Source organism: Bufo bufo, chromosome 7 (genome assembly GCF_905171765.1).
Source record: "Bufo bufo chromosome 7, aBufBuf1.1, whole genome shotgun sequence".
Lineage (NCBI taxonomy): Eukaryota > Metazoa > Chordata > Amphibia > Anura > Bufonidae > Bufo > Bufo bufo.
This window is the reverse complement of record NC_053395.1, coordinates 188,054,427-188,077,804: the sequence shown is the minus strand read 5'-3', so window position 1 is coordinate 188,077,804 and position 23,378 is coordinate 188,054,427. Positions and strand designations below refer to the sequence as shown.

Sequence of the window (23,378 nt, the reverse complement as noted above, 5' to 3'; positions counted from 1 at the left end):
ACATGTCCTATTATTGCCCGCAAATCACGTTCCGTGGCTCCATTCAAGTCAATGGGTCCACAAAAAAAAAGGAACACATGCGGAATGTACTCCGTATGTCTTCCGTATCTGTTCCGTTTTTGCAGAACCATCTATTGGAAATTTTATGCCCAGCCCAAATTTTTCTATGTAATTACTGTATACTGTATATGCCATACGGAAAAACGGAACGGAACCGGAAACACTACTGAAACAAAAAACTGAAAAACGGATCCGTTAAAAACGGCCTGCAAAACACTGAAAAAGCCATATGGTCGTGTGCATGAGCCCTTACAGTGATATAAATCTCACCTTTTGTAATGCTCCAGATAGATCATCAGTATCTGATTATTTGGGGTCTGACACCCGGGACCCCCGCCAATCAGCTGTTTGAGAAGGTACTGGCGCTCCCAGTAGCGCCACGGCCTTCTCGCTGCTTTCCCTAGGCCAGTGATGTCATGTTCCTCGGTAACATGGCCTAGGGGCAGCTCTGCTCCATTGAAGTGAATAGGGCTGAGCTGCAATGCCAGGCACAGCCACAATACAATGTACGGAGCTGTGCCTGGTGAGCTGATAGACGGCTGAGAGAGCTGGTACCTTCTGAAGCAGCTGATCGGTAGGGGTCTTGAGTGTTCGACCCTCACTGATCAGACTTCAATGACTTATCCGGAGGATAGGTCATCAGTTACAAAATCCCAGATAACACCTTTAAGGCATTATGCACATGCACTGATCTAGAGGGAATCTGTCATGGTAATAGATTACTTTAAAAGGGGTATTCTGATCTAATAGGGGATAACTATTAGATCAGTGGGGCTCCTACCACTGGGACCCCCCACGATCACAAGAGAGGGGACCCTGTACCCCATGGTAGTCCCACAAAATGAAGGAGGTAGCCGGTCAGACATGTGCGTGGCCTTTACATTAATTTCTATGGTAGTCCCAAAGGTAGTCAAGTATAGCTCTCGCCTATCTCTGGTACTCCCATAGAAGTGAATGCCCAACCGGCCACTCTGATCATTTCAGGGGGACGGGGGGCATCCTCTTGGGTATGGGACCCCGTTCTAGTGATCCAAGTGGTAGGACCCCCGCCGATCTAATAGTTATCCCCTAACCTGCGAAATACCTCTTTGAAGAGTAACTAAACCTTTCTAACAATTTTTTATATTATGTCCCTAATTAAACTATTTCTAATGTACTTTATTTTTACTTTTACTTCCCTAAAGTGCACCATTCACTGTGCGCTTAAAACTCAGTTCTCCGTGCACTGCTGACAGCTCAGCGGTGTACGGAGTGCGGAGTGAGAAATTTATGAATGGGCAGCAGTGCTGTGAGCAATATGCTCTCCTGCCTATGCCCCCTGAGGATTACTAACTCCTGGCATAGCACATGGCTACCCTGTACCCATGTGCTATGCCAGGAGTAGCCGAGTGGCTCCTGCTTCGCTAGGCTAAGAGAACTGCATGTCATCTCTTAGCCTAGCGGAGCAGGCTGAAGCAAGAGCCGCTCAGCTAATCCTAGCATTGCACATGGGTGCAGGGTACCCATGCGCTATGCCAGGAGTTAATAATCCTCCGGGGGGCACGGGCAGGAGCAGCAATAGGCGCTTCTACCTGTACTCACAGCGGTGCTGATGCCCATTCATAAATTTCTCACTCCGTACTCCGTACACCGTGAGCTGTCAGCAGTTCACCGAGAACTGAGTTTTAAGCACACAATGAATGGTGCGCTTTAGGGAAGTAAAAGTATAAGAAAAATACTAAATTGATTAATAAAGTACATTGGAGTCTCTAAAGGTAATTTGGATACATCATGGACAGGCTTACAGCAAAAGATATTTTGTGTATTAAGTATATTTTTTGTTCTGCATCCTCGGGAAAACATGTAACAATTTTTACTCTTTAGTTGAGAGCGTATTTGTGTTGAGAGCATACTGAAAGTTATCTTAAGATTCCCATTAAGCATTCTCTGCATAGAGAAAACATATGTTTGCTTGACTCTGAGCGATTACCTTTGAGATGCAGTTCATCAGGTGTACGATATTTGTCTTTTTGTTGTTCATTTGTAGAATTAATGTCTGCCGTGTTACCTTCACTTCTAATTAACAGGAAGTCCATTCGGTGTACAGAATTCTGGCCGGAATACTGAACACAGGGAACATTGAGTTTACTGCCATATCTTCAAAACACCAAACTGATAAGAGTGAAGTTCCTAATGGAGAAGCCTTAGAAAACGGTATAATAAAGCAGCTCATAGGACCGGCAAATGACAGATATGAAACTATTCCAACAAATTACTTTCATGACATGTACTGCATGACTGTATGAGTGTGCTGTCAGTAAGCCTGAAGGCCATAGCAGGGCTTTTCCTCAAACCAGGGCAATTATTCATGAAGCTGTCTAGGCTTCTGTCAAAATTCCATGGCCAAGGTAAAGTGACTTTGTGTCCTGCCCCCTGCTCAACACAGCACCCAAAACCCAACACCAAAGTGAGTGTGTTTTCTTTCCTACTTTTCTTGGTTGTGCAAACCCCACGAAGTGCCATAGCATTCTTCTAATTTTTACAAATGTCCTAAATATATGCAACATTGGTCCAAAACCAAACAGAAAAAAAGTTAGGTTTGACTATAGTAAATCAAAATAATGTTTAGTCCTTTCACATCAACATTTTATAAGGGACCATCAAACCTTTTTTCTAATCATTTTTTGCTACCCGTGAAATTTTGCTACCCTCGTCACTTCCTGTTGTGACGTAGCGGCACCGGAAGGTTTGGAAGGAGGTGTGTCTCGCTGCTCGTCACCAGAGTGGCTGAAAAGGAGGTGTGTCGGCGCAGGTGCACAACGATGGGGTAGGCAAATTTCACACTTAGAGTTGCTGTAAACTGCGCAGTGGCCCGTAATTTTTCCCTACCCTCAGCGCGCATGTGCAGTGGCCCGTAATTTTTTCCTACCCTTGGCGGGCATGTGCAGTGGCCCGTAATTTTTTCCTACCCTTGGCACGCATGCGCAGTGTGCCGTAATTTTTTCCTACCCTCGGCGCGCTCACAGCAAATCTAAGTGTGAAATTTGCGTACCCTGTCATTGTGCGCCTGCGCTGACACACCTCCTTTTCAGCCACTCTGGTGACGAGCAGCGAGACACACCTCCTTCAAAACCTTCCGGTGCCGTTACGTCACAACAGGAAGTGACGAGGGTAGCAAAATTTCAAGGGTAGCAAAAAATAATGGAACACCGGCCCGCCGTCCTCTGGTGCAGCTCGTGACTTTCGCCGGCTGGAGACAGAGGAGGTAATAGGACAGAAGGGCGGGCCAGAGGACTGAAAGAGGTGTGTTTTTCTGGGCACATCGCCCAGTAACGCCGCCTCTGGGCACCTTCAGAAGCTCATTTGCATACGAGGGACACAGAAAACAAAGGTACCATTGTAATGAGGGTCAAAGAGTCTATAACCTGATCTGAGCGGTCTAAAACGCTCAGATTAGGTGAAAGACTCCCTTTAAGCTATGGTTTCCAGAATAGTTCCCCATTGGTGACGTAGCACTGATGGAAAAGTAGAGTAGTCAAGAACAAAACCTAAGAGTTGTCACCAGGAGGTGGGTCAAGATTCACCAGGCCAGAGGACAAGACAGGAGTGTTGTCAGGAGACAGCCAATTCTGCACCAGGAGAAAAACAACAAATGCCAGTTGAACTAACCCAGTTGCAAAATGCAGGAACAAGGATCAGATTGAGGTCAGGGTCAATTTGGAGTCAACATCGGGATCAGCAACACATAAATTAGACCTAGGCAAGGGTTAAAACATCAATCTGCAGGTAAGGCTCCTATGCCGATTCATCTTGAAATAGGTCGTCAGGCCCAGTGTCATGAATGAGTGCCAGATGCCCTAGCAACCTGACACAACCAGCCTTGGTGATGAAGAGAGCCACATCTGGAACCAGCAAGGAAAGCTGATGTTGGGACCAGGGGAAGTGGTAGATGGTGGCCCCAGCCATCGGCTGAGCCACTTACTGGGACTTGATGATAGAATCAAGGTAGCAGGGTTAGACTGGAGCTATTGGCCGGACTTGCTTCCCAACTCTCTTTTGAACATGCATGCTTGAATTGCCTCAGTGTCCATGTTTATTTGAATCGGAAGAAAGAGATAAGCTTTGGCAGGTTTCTGTCTTGCTTTCTAATTATAATTCAGGTTTCAGGTTGTGTTCTTTCTTTGCTGAAATGCATCATTTGGTATATTCTTTCAGCTGCTGCCCTTCTCAGTATTGGTGCCGAAGAGCTTCAGGAGGCGCTGACCTCACACTGTGTAGTAACAAGAGGGGAGACAATTATCCGCACCAACACTGTGGATAAGGCAGCTGATGTCCGAGATGCCATGTCCAAGGCTTTGTATGGGAGGCTTTTCAGCTGGATTGTGAACCGCATTAACACCCTTCTCCAGCCTGACAAAAATATATGGCAAGTAACTTGGGTCAATATGGGATCTCAATACCTAAAAAGTTTATTGATCTGGATACTTAAAGGGGTTTTCCAGGGTTTCATCCCTTTTGTAGTTATGCCACGTAGGGTGTTTGAACTAATGAAAGAATCATACTCACCTGCCCACTGATGCTCAAGTCCTGCACCCTTGCTCTTATTCAATGATCTTCTGGTCCCTGCTATTACTTCCAGCTGGGGTACAGATGGGGTCATATGAAGCCAATGGCTGGCCTTAGCGATGATGTGTCCCTAAGTGGCACATGACTCAGCAGTGACATGCCGCTTGGGGACACATCACTGCCGTAATTTGCTGCGGCAGCGCATACAACTCCGTCCATACTCCGGGCACAAGTGTAAAAGCTGGGGACTGCATGCAGTGTTGGACTGAAGTTCCTTGGGCCCACTAGAAAGGTCCCACCCTCTGTGCATATAGGACCTTAAAGGCCCTGTTTATTAGTGCTTCATTATTGTCAGAGCATGGGCCCACCGGTGGATCCTCTGGTACTCTGGTGGGCCAATCCGACCTTGACCGGATGACTGCCAATTGGGAGCAAGGGTACAGGACCAGAGTAGTGCAGATCAGGTGAGTATAATTCTTTCAGTAACTCAAACATGCTATTGGGCCTGGCTAAAAAGCAAGGAGATCCCTGAAAACCCCTTTAAGCTGACTCTTTAAAAAGTTTTTGCTAATTATATTCAATCATGCAAGTATAATTATGATCAAGAAATAAATCAAATAATTCTATAGCATATGCAAATCCCAGGCAGGTTAAAGTTATTATCCTAAGCTTAAGATTAACATTAAATTAAATTATCTGTAATAAATGTACCCTCCTTTTTGTTTCTCCCCAGCAATGCTGAGAGTGGTATGAACGTGGGCATTCTAGATATTTTTGGATTTGAAAACTTCAAACGAAATTCTTTCGAACAGCTTTGCATTAACATTGCCAATGAGCAGATCCAGTTTTATTTTAATCAGCATATATTTGCTTTGGAGCAGGTAAGTTGGCAACTTTTGTTAAACTGTACATATAACCGTGCTGTGAAAAATGATCTGTCCCAAATCACCATCCAGTCCAGGTCTCCAAGTGCTGCTATTGAAGGAAGTCGGGATGTGAACATTGATGTGGACCGTGATATGGATTCACAATGTCCATATGACAGATTTTGATCTGGCTAGATTGTAGGAGTGCCGCACCTACGGCTTTGAGCACTGTAACCTATCCTGAAGATAGGCCTCACTTAAAAAACGGCTGGACAACCCTTATAAATGAGTCCATTTTTTCTCCAACAGATGGAATATCAGAGTGAAGGAATAGATGCTGCACTGGTGAAGTATGAGGACAACCGGCCTCTATTAGATACCTTTCTTCAGAAACCCATGGGGCTTTTGTCTCTGCTGGATGAAGAAAGCAGATTCCCACAAGCAACAGACCAGACTTTAGTTGGTATATGAAAAAAACATTGCAATTTTATTATACTGCTTTTCTCTATGTAAAATAGTATAGAGTGAACGGAATGAAATAACACACACCAATGACTATTAGATTTGGCTGATGACACTTTCACGACAGATATCCACCTATCAGGTCCGATCCATCGTCGGATGCAGCATGTCCAGGGGCAGTGTGTCCCTCTATATGGTATATGCCATGGGTAATATGATGCTTGTAGTTTGGAAGGGGCCGTTTATTATCTGTACCCCTGTGTTGGCAGTTATGGTGTCCTCCTATTGTAGATGTACATTACATACAGTATCACTGTATACAGCTTTTGCAAGCATATACACAATATATGTGGGTTATGTGACTGGACATTTTGTATCATTTTCTGTAGCAGGTTATTTATTTACTTATCTGAGATCAGATACATTTGTGAAATTAAGTAACACTGTGTGCTTGATCTCTGCCGGGGTGCCATATACTGCATATAATACAATACGTATTCTGTATACATCTGTAGATGTGCATTGTCAGACAAGTCATTAGGTAAGAGTCAGGCTATCTGTATTTTACTATTGATGCAGCATTTTTGATTGATTATTAGGACAGATGGATTTGCTTGATGGTTCCCTGATGAACTTGGCATACACAGGGAATACAAGTTGAAATCCATGAATTATAAAGTCCTTATTTTGGAACCTGTGACTAATATAGCCTTCATCTCTGTATCATTGGCTAATGAGGAAAGATATGTGTGTTTTTGGGATGTTTTGTATTGATCATGATTGTGTGGTATGTAGAAATATAGGAAATTCTAAAGGGTTCTTAAACTTTTATACCCTATTATCCTCCCACTCTTGCACTTGATCCAGCAATAGGGTCTTACTGGGGTCAGATTGTAGTTCAGGGTCACCCCTTTTGGAGCAGGTGATCTTCCTAAACAGTGGTGACTCCAGGAATGTCTGCAGAATACTATGTTTTCTTTGACTTTTATGACTGTTGCTGGTTTTATGTGGATTTATTAAAAGTTATGTTTTAAGTAAGTTATCGCCTTTCTGTGAGAAAAAAATGCATTCCACCAGGTTGGGTGCGGCCCAGCTGTAATGCCTGCAGTATTGTACAGGTGAAACTCGAAAAAATTAGAATATTGTGCAAAGTTCATTTATTTCAGTAATGCAACTTAAAAGGTGAAACTAATATAGGAGATAGACTCATTACATGCAAAGCGAGATATTTCAAGCCTTTATTGTTATAATTTGGATGATTATGGCTTACAGCTTATGAAACCCCAAAGTCACAATGTTGAGGTATCCTTTGCTCAGGGGGTATGGATTAGTTAGCTGACTAGAGTGTGACACTTTGAGCCTAGAACATTGAACCTTTTCACAAAATTCTAATTTTGAGCTGCATTAATGCAATTCCTTTTAATTTGCATTACTGAAATAAATGGACTTTTGGACGCTGTTCTAATTTTTCGAGTTTCACCTGTAGGTTTTGTAGTTTCTCCAGGCTCTGTGCCATCGTTGCTCATTGCTTATGTCACTAGAGGGAATTTCACTTTAGTTGCAGCCACATTGGATCATGCCTACTGTATTTAGAGCTGTGTAATGTTTTTGCTCTTGGTCATAGTCTGATGAAATGTAAAAATTCTACTGTAACAAGTAACCGTCTTTTGTTTAATAACATAAGTAATATCAGTGCTCTGATTTTGTATATTTTTGGTACTGAACATGTAAGAAACTGCATGTAATATAACTGCATGAAATACAATATTGTCTTTACAGATAAATTTGAGGACAATCTTAGATGCAAATACTTTTGGAGGCCGAAATGCGTGGAGCTTTGTTTTGGCATTCAGCATTATGCTGGAAAGGTGAACTTAATCCTTTACATTATTTCACTGAAATCCTTAGGGTAATGGTGAACATAGTAGAGAAAGGGTCCCATAACAAAAACAAAGCTGAGCCTCCTATTATAGGGGCAGATTTCATCACTAAAGATAAAAAGGCCCAGTGTTTTTTTCCCCTGCCCATTGGGCCAATACTATATCCCCTTTATTTGCTAACAGTGTAGTTCCACTCTAGAAAGTTGTGCTCACAGTAACTTACTACCCAATAGCAAAGGAGATGGGACCAACCAGGTCTTGGCACCCCTTTTTTAAGGGTCCCATTTCAACTGGCTCTATAATTATGTAGACACTTGTCCTGGGTATACTGTATATAACTGTGCAGTGTTCACATAAAGCTTGAGTGTTCTCAGCATTAAAGGACTTTTCTGGGGGAGATTAAAAAAAATATAAAAAAAAGGTTCAGAAAAGGTTAAAAAATAAGCATTCCTCACCTTAAAATCCCCTGACTCTCCCATTCTGGCACTGCTCCAGTCCCCACTGATCTCCATTCCTGCTCCTGGCTCAAAACACAGGAAACGGCTGGAAATGCCTGCTTAGCCAATCACAGGCTGAGTTGGCTCACTGCTGTGGTCAATGATTGGCTGAACATTTCCAATCATTTCCTGTTTGTCAAGCCAGAACCAGGAAGCAAAACACAATAGAGCTAGATGCAGTGTTGGAATGGAGTAGTAATGCTTATTTTTTTCAGTTTTTTGTGTCAGTTGTGTCATATTTTGGGGTATAATGTTTTTGAAAAGAGGTGAAATATGTTGATAAATGTACTGGGTCCATTTGCATATATAAGTGGATGATGATGTCATAACTTATGTGTGTGCATGTATATTATGCTTGAGAAAGGATCTGTTATGGTTCGAAATGTCATTGATGTTTGGTGAATAAAGGCTACACGTTTGGCAATAAGAGGGTTGTGGTTCATCTATACGGAATGTGAACAAAGACTTGGAGGTTAGAGTCTGGGGCCACGGGCCCTTGTTAAGTATGTACAGTTGCAAGAAAAAGTACCATTTAGAATGATATGGATTTCTGCACAAATTGGTCATAAAATGTGATCTGATCTTCATCTAAGTCACCACAATAGACAATCACAGTCTGCTTAAACTAATAACACACAAAGAATTAAATGTTACCATGTTTTTATTGAACACACCATGTAAACATTCACAGTGCAAGTGAAAAAAGTATGTGAACCCCTAGACTAATGAAATCTCCAATAGCTAATTGGGGTGAGGTGTCAGCCAACTGGAGTCCAATCAATGAGATGAGATTGGAGGTGTTGGTTACAGCTGCCCTGCCCTATACAAAACACACACCAGTTCTGGGTTTGCTTTTCACAAGAAGCATTGCCTGATGTGAATGATGCCTCGCACAAAAGAGCTCTCAGAAGACCTACGATTAAGAATTGTTGACTTGCATAAAGCTCGAAACGGTTATAAAAGTATCTCTAAAAGCCTTGGTGTTCATCAGTCCACGGTAAGACAAATTGTCTATAAATGGAGAAAGTTCAGCACTGCTGCTCCCTAGGAGTGGCCGTCCTGTAAAGATGACTGCAAGAGCACAGCGCAGACTGCTCAATGAGGTGAAGAAGAATCCTTGAGTGTCAGCTAAAGACTTACAAAAGTCTCTGGCATATGCTAACATCCCTGTTAGCGAATCTACGATACGTAAAACACTAAACAAGAATGGATTTCATGGGAGGATACCACAGAAGAAGCCACTGCTGTCCAAAAAAAACATTGCTGCACGTTTACAGTTTGCACAAGAGCACCAGGATGTTCCACAGCAGTACTGGCAAAATATTCTGTGGACAGATGAAACCAAAGTTGAGTTGTTTGGAAGAAACACACAACACTATGTGTGGAGAAAAAGAGGCACAGCACACCAACATCAAAACCTCATCCCAACTGTGAAGTATGATGGTGGGGGCATCATGGTTTGGGGCTGCTTTGCTGCGTCAGGGACTGGACGGATTGCTATCATCGAAGAAAAAATGAATTTCCAAGTTTATCAAGACATTTTGCAGGAGAACTTAAGGCCATCTGTCCACCAGCTAAAGCTCAACAGAAGATGGGTGTTGCAACAGGACAATGACCCAAAGCATAGAAGTAAATCAACAACAGAATGGCTTAAACAGAAGAAAATACGCCTTCTGGAGTGGCCCAGTCAGAGTCCTGACCTCAACCCGATTGAGATGCTGTGGCATGACCTCAAGAAAGCGATTCACACCAGACATCCCAAGAATATTGCTGAACTGAAACAGTTCTGTAAAGAGGAATGGTCAAGAATTACTCCTGACCGTTGTGCACGTCTGATCTGCAACTACAGGAAACATTTGGTTGAAGTTATTGCTGCCAAAGGAGGTTCAACCAGTTATTAAATCCAAGGGTTCACATACTTTTTCCACCTGCACTGTGAATGTTTACATGATGTGTTCAATAAAAACATGGTAACATTTCATTCTTTGTGTGTTATTAGTTTAAGCAGACTGTGATTGTCTATTGTTGTGACTTAGATGAAGATCAGATCACATTTTATGACCAATTCGTGCAGAAATCCATATCATTCCAAAGGGTTCACATACTTTTTCTTGCAACTATATTTTGATAAGTAGAAGACACTTGCTTTGTGCTCTGTTGTCAATCTGTCAAATCTCCCCCAGAAAACCCCATTTAACACATAAAACAGTAGCATAAATACCACGAGCTTCACCAAGAACAAAGGGCCTGAATCTTGGTCAATGTATGGATTCTTATGAATTAGGGTACTTTCACACTTGCATTAAAGTTTTCCGGTATTGAGTTCCGTCCTAGGGGCTCAATACCGGAAAAAAACTGATCAGTTTTATCCTAAAGCATTCTGAATGGAGAGCATGCTGCGGTATTTTCTCCGTCCAAAATTCCGGAACACTTGCCGGAATGCCAGATCCGGCATTATTTTTCATTCAAATGCATTAATGCCGGATCAAGTGTTCTGGAAAAATGGATCAATTTTTCCGGTCTGCATCCATCTACAAATGCTATCCGTTTGCATACGGATTTCCGGATCCGGCAGGCAGTTCCAGCGACGGAACTGCCTGCCGGAATCCAACAACGAAAGGTGCACATCATGCAAAGCTCCATAAGTCAATTTTTATTGATGCCCCTTTTAGAAAAACTTTTACAGTCAACTTAGCCAAGGATCTTCTACAATTTTTCTTACCTGAATCCATTTTTGCGTATCTGGTTTGCAGGTCCTCTATGATGCTTGTGGTTTCCTCGAGAAGAACAGAGACACACTACCAGCTGATATTGTTGTCCTGTTGAGAACATCAGAAAACAAACTTCTTCAGCAGCTGTTCTCGAGTCCGTTGACTAAAACAGGTATTAATGATGATTGTTGAGAAGATGTTAAAACCTGTCATAAAAGAGGTTCAGTGTTCTCGTTACTCCCAAGGCAGCCACTTCTGGATGGTAATGATCCATAGAGAGAATGGAGATACTGCCTGGAAGAATCTAATGGAGCACTCTTGGCTGTTTCTTCTTATTTTTACAGACTTTTTTTAAATCATAGAACTGACCTTATCCTAAATTATTAGAACGCTTTCTTTCTTTTTTTCTCTCTTGCAGTTTTTTTTATTTGCATTTGTTCTTTTTAATTTATTTGGTGATTAGGAGGTATGTCTAGAAAAATGCTTATATTCCTGACACTTAGGTTTGTGCCCATCCATGATTAAGGCCCCAGAGGGGTCACAAACACATCAGACTGGTGATTTTATATGGACACGGTGGAACTACTTTTTAACATGATGGAATAAAAGTTTGTTTTTATCTTACTCTGCACAAAAATCCAGCAAGTAAATGATCGACTAAAACTGGTACTTTGAGTTGTTTCCTGTAGGTGGCGATATTGTCCTCTTAGCATATTGTAAATATTATGTGTTGGGAACAGAAATCGGTTTTGCAAATCACATTTTAAAGTGTCTTTCTTCAGTGTGTAACGAAACATTTCACCTTGACTGTTACAGATCATCTATATACGACTTACATATTGGAGCTGTAATCTCATTTATATCCATAAGTAGCTGTCACCATTAGTAGATGACATAGATATAAATGCTGTACACAATATAGTGGTGGAGAGGGACAGCTGTCATCATAGGGGGACAAATAGGGGCTAGAAATATCATTCCCCCGGGAAAAGAATTTGTGTAGGTCCTCCCCTGCCATGTACATACAAACTCACAAAAAAATTAAAGGGAATTTATCACTTATAATTTTTTTGCCAGGTAAAACAGATTGTGACACATCTCATATTTTTTTGTAATCTGTTTTTATTTGGTGATTATAGATTTTGTTTCTGTTTCTTGAACATGATTATTTGGGCGGCCATCTTGCCTGAGCTGTTCTTAACAGCATATAACGATATGCTTTACACCAACCACCATGGGCCATAGACAGAATGGAGAGTTTTCTAGGCATGCTCTGTGACCTGTGCAGAGGTCAGGAGGGAGTAGATAAGCTGTGATATCACCTATTGTCAATGTTGGATCCTGTGTTATCTATATATAGCTGATATCTAATTGTAACCCTGCTTGTTTTGATAATGAGATGACTGCTGAAAAGCTATCTGTACAGACCAGGAGGTGGTGCCTTTACATGGGCCATGAATCCCCCAGATAACCGCTAAGAGCGTTCATAGGAATGGTGGTGTAAATGTGCCGCCGATTACCCAATGAACGAGTGAAATGCTCCTTTATTGGTTAATAGATCATTCATGCAGTCACAAAAATTATCGTTTGCCGGAAGGAGATCATGCTGTGTAAACAGCACTCGGCTGCCGGCAAACAATGGCTGTGTATGGGGAGGAGTGCCGGTATTAGCGATCAGTGCTCCCCATACTCTGGAGGTGATCGCTGCATGTAAATCCTCCACTCCTCTGGTGGCAACAGTTAACATTAAACCTTCTGTTATACATTATATATACATAAGAGTGGTGTTCAAGTTAAGTTATCTACCTGAATATGAAAACAAAAAATATATAATGACCCCCAGAATGCCCGGGCCCCTCCTCTAGAGCATACTTACCTGCTCCCTGGCACCCGCGTTCCTCCGGATCCCTGGCACGGCTGCCGCTGCATCTCCGTCACCCGTGATGGTAGGGAGGCTGGTCACTGTCGCAGCCTGCTATTGCCTACTTCCCCCGTCGCCAGATGTTTTGATCCGTGCAATGGGGAGATGCAACGGCGGCCGTGTAGGGATCCAGAGGGACGCAGGTGCCAGGGAGCAGGTAAGTATGCTCTAGAGGAGTGGCCCGGGCATTCTGGGGGTCACTATAGCGATTGGATAACCCCTTTAATCTCCATGAAGCCACATCCCCTGATAGCAGCTTGTGATTTGCGAGACTTGTGAGCTGGCACATTATTGTGACCCAGCAACACCTGCTGACTACTTGCATTTCTCTCTGATTGTCTCACATAATGCCTTTATTGTTGAAGCATAGGTGTCTCCAGTAATTGTTGTCTTGTGTGGCATGAATTCCAGTCAAAAAAAGCCTTCTGCATTCCAAAACACTGTTGCCATGATCTTTCCAGCTGACTGATGCAAACAGAATTTCTTTTGAGTTGATGACCCCTTGTGCGTCCATTGCATAGACTCGTTTGGTCTCAGGACCATGATGGTAGACCCATGTTTCATGACCTGTAATAATTTCTAGAAAAGAAGTCTCCTGGATTTTCTCTAAGCATGTCTAAATTCTCTTGGCTAAATTGCTGGCTACAAGTTATTTGCTCAGGCGTCAATGTTTGTGGCACCCACCGAGAACTGACCTTTGCCATCATCAGAACATCATGAATGACACTGGACGCTGTGCCATGTGAAATGCCTAATTCATGAGCTGTAACAATGACTTTGACCCATCTTCCAAAATCATGGCCTCACTTTACGGCACATTTCCTCTGAAGATGCTTCGACAGGTTGCCCTGAACATAGGGGGTCATCTTCAATTGATTCCCTACCCCATTTAAACTGCTTAGCCTAAAACTTTACTTGGCATCGTCACCATATACAGTAATCATCCTTTCATGGATTTCTTTAGGCTTCTTTTCTTTGATTGTAAGGAATTTAATCATGGAATGAAGCTCCACATCCCTCACTTTCTTTGTAGACCCGCACTGTACTGCACTTGCCATCCTGTCACTTCCAGTGCTTTCATCACACTGAACTGCTACTGTGTGTGCTGCATGTCCAGACATGTCTCAACCTGCACAGACAAGCTCAGCTCTCTAACACTGACAGAACATGCTGGGGTAGATAACTTATTGAACACCCCTTGTACAGTATTTAGCTTTAAATATAACATCGTATTATGGCTTTACTAGACAGATTCCAGTGATTTAACTAATTTTCTCTGTAATTTTCATAATTTACATAAACGCTTTTGTAGCCGCCTTTGTCTAGATTTAATGGACGGGCCTGTAAACCCACAGCTGAAGCCAGCAAAAACTGTGTGCAAATATTAGTGTGTGTTTGGGTCTGTTTCATCTCCTCGCAGTATGGCGACAGTAGGCACAATGTGTGGAAGTACATTGCCAGTTTTTTTTTGCCAACCACAAGTGATGATCTTGTAGAGCTATGGAACATTGCTTTTCATGCTCAAATTCCCCGCTTTTCTTATACTGCCGGCCATAAAACAACACCCTGCCGTCTGACCATCTGCAGCTCTTTTATTGTGTGGGAATTTAACCAAGTGGCAGCATAAAGATAAGCCGGCAACATGCACAAGTCTGAACTGCTACTTCTTACTACATGGATTTATGTGGCTTCATAGAATTTAATGAATATATCTGCCTTATCCTTGTTATTTCTTGACTAAAATAAATCCCGTAGACTTTTATCAATAACTGTTGTCAATGGCAGGAGGGAATGTTTCCTATAAAGAGGACTTGTAGGTTCTTCTGACATGTCAGTGTTAGGCTCCATTCACACGTCCGCAAATGGGTCCGCATCCGTTCCGCAATTTAGCGGAACGGGTGCGGACCCATTCATTTTCTATGGGGACGGAATGGATGCGGACAGCACACAGTGTGCTGTCCGCATCCGCATTTGCGGAGCGCGGCCCCGATCTTCGGGTCCGCAGCTCCGCAAAAGATAGAACATGTCCTATTCTTGTCCGCAGCTTGTGGACAAGAATAGGCATTTCTATAGGGGTGCCGGGCGGGTGTGTTGCGGGTCCGCAACACACCACGGATGTGTGAATGGAGCCTTATGGAGCCACGGAACGTGATTTGCGGCCAAATATAGGACATGTTCTATCTTTGCACGGAACGGAGATACGGAAACACGGAAACGGAATACATACGGAGTACATTCCGTTTTTTTTGCGGAACCATTGAAATGAATGGTTCCGTATACGGACCATATACGGACCGCAAAAAAAACGGCCCGCAAAACGAAAAAAAAAATCGGTAGTGTGAAAGAGGCCTTAGGCTACATGCACACGACCGTATGTATTTTGCGGTCCGCAAGATGCAGATCCGCAAAAAATACGGATGACGTCCGTGTGACATCCGTTTTGCATCCGTTTTTTTTTTTGCGGATCCATTGTAACAATGCCTATCCTTGTCCGCAAGGGCTATGGAACGGACATATGGATGCGGACAGCACACGGTGTGCTGTCCGCATTTTTTGCGGACCCATTGAAATCAATGGGTCCACATCCTATCTGCAAAAAAAAAAACGGAATGGACACGGAGACAAAATATGTTTGTGTGCATGAGGCCTTATTCAGTATTTGCATTCCTTGTGAAATAACCATGCTGGAGCATCATTTATTTAGAGCCGTGTATTGTGCCATTCCCCTGTTATTCCTCCTGAAAAAGTGTGAATAATTTGACCATTAGGTGTTACTGTTCTCCTTGTCTAAGGGACGTGTCCATTCATCATCTGATACTTCCGGTCAGTGCAGACAGTACCTGTTGGGATACATTCTGTAAAGAAGGAAAATGGTAATTGTCAATTTACATTTCCTGCAGTAACAACAAAGGAACTGGACAATGCAGAATTCTAAGAGCAGGTGCTCTAACATTGTTAGGCTAGGTCTACACGACGACATTTGTCGCGCAACATTTTGTTGCACCAATGTTGGGTGACAATTTTTATAATGTTAGTCTATGGTGTCGCACTGCGACATTCGAAATGTTGCGACTGCGACGCGACAGTCGAAAAAAATCCATTCGAGATGGATATTTCTGTGACTGTCGCGTCGCAGTCGCAGCATGTCGCATGTCGCAGTGCGACACCATAGACTAACATTATAAAAATTGTTGGTGCAACAAAATGTCGCGTGACAAATGTTGCAGTGTAGTTGTGCCCTATCTGTCACGCGACAAATGTCGTCGTGTAGACCTAGCCTTAAGGTCCGTTTACATGAGGCGATGATCAGCTGAATGATCATTCATATGAACATTATTCCTTATCCTTTCCCCTTGGAAACACGTCCAGCGACAAACTAGCCAAAGATCACATCTTTAAAAATCATTGTTAGTCGGCAGCACATCTCCTCAACAGGATGTTGGTGCCCACTTTAAATGAAACCGTGGGGAAGAATGATCGTAATGATCGTAATAACTTGCCATCATCGATTAGCGATCATAATGGGCTGCTTATCTGCCTGTGTAAGGCTAGTTTCACACTAGCGCTAGACATCTTGAAATTTGTACTCCTTTACGCACAGTATATACAAATGAGCAGTAGTTTTAAAGGGGTTTTCCGAGTATTTTATACTGATGATCTATCCTCATGATAGGTCTTCAGTATCTGATCGTGGGGACCTGACGCCCAGCACGCCCGCTGATCAGCTGTTTGAAGAGGCAGCGGCGCACTGTTTCCTCCTCGTGGCTTCCCAAGCACAGGGCCGTCCATGGGATAGCGGCTATGCTTGGAGTCACAGCCCAGCCCCATTCACTTGAGTGGAACATTGCTGGGCCCAGGACATGTGATGGATGAACGCGGTGTCACTGGCCTAGGAATAGGCTGATCGGCTGGGTTACCGGAAGTTGGCCCCCACTGATCAGATACTGATGACCTATCCTGAGGACAGGTCATCAATATTCTACTCCAAGAAAACCCCTTTAAGATGAATATAAAAGCTTAGACTTTTACATGTGGTACAGGTAAAGAGAGAACGCGCAGAGCTCCAAGTCATGGAGGACAATCGTTGATTATTAAAGAGGTTGTATCATCTCAGAGATTGGGAAAATATCGCTAGGACATGCCCCCAATTTCTGATAGGTGCAGCTCCTACCTCTGAGACCCACACCTATCTTTAGAATGGAATCCGCAAAGGACGGCGCACCATGTATGCGCGGCTGCCCTCCACTCACAACTGCTGAAAATAGCCGAGCGCTGGCTTGGCTGTTTCCGCCAGCCCAATAGAAGTGAATGGAACGGTGGCCACACTTGTGTGGTGCGCTCTCCATTAATTTCAATGGGACTGCTGCTCGGCTATGTTTGGTCCTCCCATAGGAATGCATGGAGGGTGGCTGCACAAGCGCAACCACTTCTATGGGGCTGACAGCGGTATGTCCATCTTCACTTTGCGGGCTCTGCTCTAAAGATAGGTGTGGGTCCCAAAGGTAGAACCTGCACCTATCAGACATTGGAGACATATCCTAGCAATATGCCCCCCAATGTCTGAGATGATACAACCCCTTTAACTCAATGATTGTCCTCCATGACTTGGAACTCTGCACTTTCTCTCTTTACCTGTGCTACATGTAACTGTCTAAGCTTTTATATCCTTTAACTCAAGCAATTCTCCATGACCTCTTATCTTTAATAAACCTTCAGATTATGCTAAATTGACGTCTTGATTTTCAGAACATGACTATAAGATTTCCATTTTGTAATATAAAGTTCTGTAACATAAGAGGATGAATGACGTCAGGATAGGTCATTAATATCCAACCAGTGAGGGTCCAACATCCCGCACCCCTACCCCTGATGTTCCCTGCAACTTCCACCATTGCGACTAGCACCTTGACTAGAACAGGAAGCACAGCTCTGTTCAGTGTGGTGGTCGTGCCGGGTACTGCAGCTTAGCTCCCATTCACTTCTATGGGAGATGAGCTGCAGTAACCCAGCACGGCCAGTACACTTTGAACAGAGCTGTGCTTCCTGCTCCATTCACGGTGTTAGTTCCAGCCCCGGAAGCTGCACGGAACAGCAGATTGATGGGGGTGCTGGGTGTTGGACCCTCACCAATAAGATATTAATCACCTATCCTGAGTATAGGACATCAATATCAGGAACTCGGAAAACCCCTCTAAGATAAAACAATATATTTTTTGATCCAAATACAAACTAAGGAAAAGTCCTTAGTAGACAAGCTACATTTCTGGAACTTCTCATCCTTGTGTACATATTGGCATGATTTTACATTTTATACATAGGATAGCTGTGGGCCAAACACCATATTTTCCAGCTCCCCTATGAACATGCATCTTGGCTGAGGATCAGCATCTGACTCCTCTGGCTCTGCTCATCTTTTGAGAAAAAGTAAAAATCCAGACAGTCTGATTCTTAATTCCCCCAATGGACAGTAGTGATACCCCTATACACGTTAGATTGGATCGACTGAAATAGGAAGTTAGGGTACTTTAACACTTGCGGCAGAGGATTCCGGCAGGCAGGTCCGTCGCCGGAACTGCCTGCCGGATCCGGAAATCCGGACGCAAACGGATGGCATTTGTCAGACGGATCCGAATGCATTGAAATTCCAGATCCGTCTGTCCGGTGTCATCCGGAAAAACGGATCCGGTATTTATTTTTTTCACAGATTTAAAGGTCTGCGCATGCGCGGACCAGAAGAACGGATACATCAATGCGGCAATTTTAATGCCGGATCTCGCACTAATACATTTCAATGGAAATTAATGACAGATCCGGCATTCCGGCAAGTGTTCAGGATTTTTGGCCGGAGACAAAAATGCAGCATTCTGCTGTATTTTCTCCGGCCGGCCAAAAAACGTAAGAGAGACTGAACTGATGCATACTGAACGGATTGCTCTCCATTCAGAATGCATTAGGATAAAACTGATCAGGTTTTTTCCGGTATAGAGCCCCTAGGACGGAACTCAATACCGGAAAAGAAAAACGCTAGTGTGAAAGTACGTATCAGTATGTTTTTGGCGGGCTTTACCTAAACTGAAGCTAAGTGGAAATGTTACAAGCAATGCCTCCATTGTAACAGATGCCAGATTGATTCTTGCTACTTTGTATTTCTCTCCCACATAAGGTGACCATGTACATTAGATATCTGTTGGCAGATCCAGCCAGTGGTGGTGGATAATCTTATGTTTTTGTAATTGGTTGTATCGGGACCTAAGCCATTTAAGTGGTTAAAGATCCTACAAGAGCCAACAAAAATATAGTCGTCAGTTTTTCTAGTCTCCAGGGTGTAAGCTATATGGGCTGCAGAGGTAGAAGTCACACTTGGGCCCACATGGTGGGTGGAAGCCCCGTTGCATTATTTGCTTTGAGGCTCAGGAGCTTCAAATTGCACCTCTGAGTCTGACATCTTCTAACAAGACTCGATCTGTCATCTTCCCTAAACTCTGATTTCCTGTTCAGTTTTTGGACCATGTTTTCCATTATCTAGCGATTCAAGAGGAAGCACAGATGGTCAAGCAGTAACCTGCTGATCTTCAGGAGTCCCAGATCCTCAGATGGTGGACAGTTGGACAATTCTACACTGTAGCAGAAGATTAAATTTTGCTTCTCCACCTCCAGCAGTCAGAGGTGATAGAAGCAGTCAGGGCAGACATTTTCAGTGTTTTATTTTCTCGGAAAGCGCTTCTCTTGCACTTCTTCGCTCAGCCGCTCATTGTCATCCACAAACTCCTTAGAAATGCGGGAAATCATTAGCTGCTTTCAGTTGGGCATCAGGCACAGTGAGCTGTAAAAATCGCTTCTTAGACAGAAAAGCCACATATATATTCAGGAATCCGGTCACACATTATGCTTTCCTAAAGATCCAAAGTTTGTGTTTAACTTTTTGCTTGCCAAATGTGTGAGTATGCAGTGAATTAGTAGGTCCTATATTACGGAGTCAATTTCTTGAATTATTGGGTTGATGCAGTGACCCAGTGGATCACTGCTAAAGGGCTAAAGTTGCAAAGGATCACTGCTAAAGAGTTAATCCTATGCGTGCCCCGATGGAAGAAAGCCCAGGGAGCACGCACAGCCCAGGGAGCACTAGAGGGGGAGGAATCAGCCACCATGTGGACTACAAACACCCTCATTGCCATCAACACCACTCCCATTCACTTCAGTCTCAGTCATCACTACGCCTCCCCAACTGGTATCTTCCATCTGTACCTGTATCCATAAACTTCTAGCAAATATAGCAGAAGAATGGCACATGGTATTCCCATCTCAGACAATGGGGGCTTATCGCCACCACTGAGACCTGCATCCATCTCATAAACGCAGCCAAAAACGAAGCCAGCGAAGTGGTGGCCGGCAGAGTCCGGTCCGGCCACCACCAAGCATTCCTATTGGCCCGCCAAAAATTGCCAAGCAGTACGCTCAGCTATTTTCGGAATCCCCATAGAAATGAATGGGAGTGCACTGCGCTTGCGCAGCCACGACTTCCCTTCACTTCTATGTCACCGACGGAAATAGTCGAGCCAGTGGTAGGCTATTTTCGGTGGTCCCATAAAAAAGAATGGAGGGCGGCTGCGCATGCGCGGTGCACCCTGGCTCACTTTGCTGGCTTCGTTTACGAGATAGTTTCCTAGTGATATACCACCATTGTAGGATGGGAAGACCCCTTTAAGTGTCCTATTGGCTTAATGGGACAGCCTCTTTAAATGTTATAGGAACGTTTCACTAATGCACAATGGAGACTTGTTCTTGCCATAACCATGATCACAAAGGAAAAACACCCACTGGACAAAATTTAGAAATCTAGGGCCAATTTTCCTCCTGTGTATACTTGTCCCACCAGAAAATATGAAGTGTTCACCCTCTGCATAGAGATGAGGTGTGCGGTCGGTTTGGGCAAGGTGTACTGTACATCTGCATAGGTCTATTGTTTATTCATAACTTTAAATCCTTTTGAAATGTGCTAAAAAAAATGCTTCCGACTCATTATAAAAATCCTGCCACCCAAGAATTAGGACTTTGATGTCACCAATCCGGCTTCAAAGGCTTCTTACAATGCTATTAATCAGTGGAGCCTCTGAAGATATAGCCAGAGAAAACATTTGGACATCTTGTGTTAAACTTTAGGATATACTTGAATGTCTAGCAGATGAATTCTGCACATCACTGCTGCCTCTATTGATGTAAATATGGCCAGACCTATTCAACTACTGCTCTTATTATACATACTGTAAATCTGTGGGTGTTTGGGGGCCACATTATATAACTGTGATATGCAGATGCAGCAGAGCTGAGAGTGCGTCAGCTGTGGCAGACTTGAGTTTTCCATCTGTCACAACTCACTAGGTGTTATCTGTATCCACACACTATAGTCTTTTATCACAATGAACATTGTACATTTTTTAATTTCCCATGTCTATATATTTAAAAACACAAAAATGAAATCTTGCTCTTTTCACATTGGCCACTGAACCTCATATTAGGCTCACGCTTTCTGTTCTGTAGAGATCATTTCTCAGCAGTCATCTCATTATAACTACAAGCATGATTACAATTAAAGGTAACACCTCTATATAGATATCACAGGATCCACAATTCACAAAAGGTGATGAACACAGCTTACTTCCTCCTTCTCCCTGCACAATGACCTCTGCACAGGTCACAGACCATCCAATAAAGGTAACTCTTAAGACTACATTTTCCTATTGTCCATGTGACTTCAGGTTCCCGTCCAGGTGACAGCTTTAAAGCATATCTCTGAAGGCTGACAAAGCAGAACTTTAGCGCTTAGTAGGCGGAGCTGATTTAACGGAACGCTTGCCGCGTATGTGGATGTAGTCTTGGGCTTGTGGGTCCTGAACTGAAGCGGTGCTACAATAGAAATCATGTATATTCAGCAGGAAAAAAAGCAAGTGAAGATGAATAAAATTGCATGTGTGAGACAGATTGTTAGGCAAGGTTCACATCAGGCAAACTACGTTTCATATGGTACAGTTCATATGCTGCCATTTTCTATATCTTATTCCTAATTTATCGGATAGGTTAGTACTAGATATTCAATCTTGGTTTAGATCTTTCTGTTATAGAGCGTATTTGTAGTATGTTCCTAAAAAATGTCCTGCGCTTTTTTTTTTATATCAAACTTAAGTGCAATTGTATATGGTATAGTGCACTCAAAACCCTATGAGTGGGCTTAGCTGGAATGTCCTGCGTTATTGCACTTTATGGCAAAGGTCCGGTGATTATATTGTGTTCATAGAAGATGTCCTGCGCTATTTGCGCTCTTTACCAGAATCCAATGCAGCTACATATGGAGTGAAGCACACAACTCCCTATAAGGGAATTTGGCTCGAATAGTTTAGGAAAGCTTGTGCTATTATACTTTTATGCAGGGCTCCGGTACTGGCTTGTGTGAAACAGCACGTGTATAGGCCCTGTATAAAGGGTTAATCTCTTTGTTACATATTCACATACAATGTTGTGCGCTGTTGCGCTTCTTACCGGTCACCGGTGTTGCCGTCTGTGGGATAATACATACGCAGGTCCGGAGTTTATGTTGTGTGCTGTTTGTCCGCTGACGGTCTCACAAGCAGTCTCTGGTTAGGTAGAGATTTCCGAATGCCAAATAGTAACTTTTGTTTCTTTTATGTCGCTCTGTAATCAGAATAGGATTCTCAAGAAAATGCAGCTCCTGCAGGGGCGTTGCTAGAGTCTGCAGAGATCCGGGGCACAAGCCCACCTGAAGTCACGCCCCACCCCATGAAGCCATGCCCTCATCACCACCCCAGGAGGGGGCCTTCACAGTAGTAATTAACCCCTTTCAGCAGTCCCCCCTTCAGTGAATGGGGGACTGCTGAATGGGGTTAATAACTACAGTGAAGGGCCTAACCGCCTGGTCAACCCCACAGATCATCCATAACAATGTCATCCACAGATCCCCCATAAGTGTCATCCACAGATCCCCCATAAGTGTCATCCACAGATCCCCCATAAGTGTCATCCACAGATCCCCCATAAGTGTCATCCACAGATCCCCCATAAGTGTCATCCACAGATCCCCCATAAGTGTCATCCACAGATCCCCCATAAGTGTCATCCACAGATCCCCCATAAGTGTCATCCACAGATCCCCCATAAGTGTCATCCACAGATCCCCCATAAGTGTCATCCACAGATCCCCCATAAGTGTCATCCACAGATCCCCCATAAGTGTCATCCACAGATCCCCCATAAGTGTCATCCACAGATCCCCCATAAGTGTCATCCACAGATCCCCCATAAGTGTCATCCACAGATCCCCCATAAGTGTCATCCACAGATCCCCCTTAAGTGTCATCCACAGATTCCCTCCCGCCCAGCGCCGCTTCCTAGCTAATTTATTAACTTCACTTGCCTCTGTGTAA

General features: G+C 43.5%; 1 protein-coding gene across 1 annotated transcript in view; it reads left to right on the top strand.

The window, feature by feature from the left end:
* Nucleotides 1-23,378, top strand: part of MYO3B (myosin IIIB) — a 386,918-nt gene that overhangs the window by 273,655 nt on the left and 89,885 nt on the right. The window contains exons 17-22 of the mRNA XM_040441512.1: nucleotides 2,127-2,253; nucleotides 4,255-4,465; nucleotides 5,339-5,486; nucleotides 5,781-5,934; nucleotides 7,713-7,801; nucleotides 11,064-11,193. Of these exons, the coding sequence (XP_040297446.1) occupies nucleotides 2,127-2,253; nucleotides 4,255-4,465; nucleotides 5,339-5,486; nucleotides 5,781-5,934; nucleotides 7,713-7,801; nucleotides 11,064-11,193 (859 nt within the window). The remainder of the gene's footprint in view (nucleotides 1-2,126; nucleotides 2,254-4,254; nucleotides 4,466-5,338; nucleotides 5,487-5,780; nucleotides 5,935-7,712; nucleotides 7,802-11,063; nucleotides 11,194-23,378) is intronic.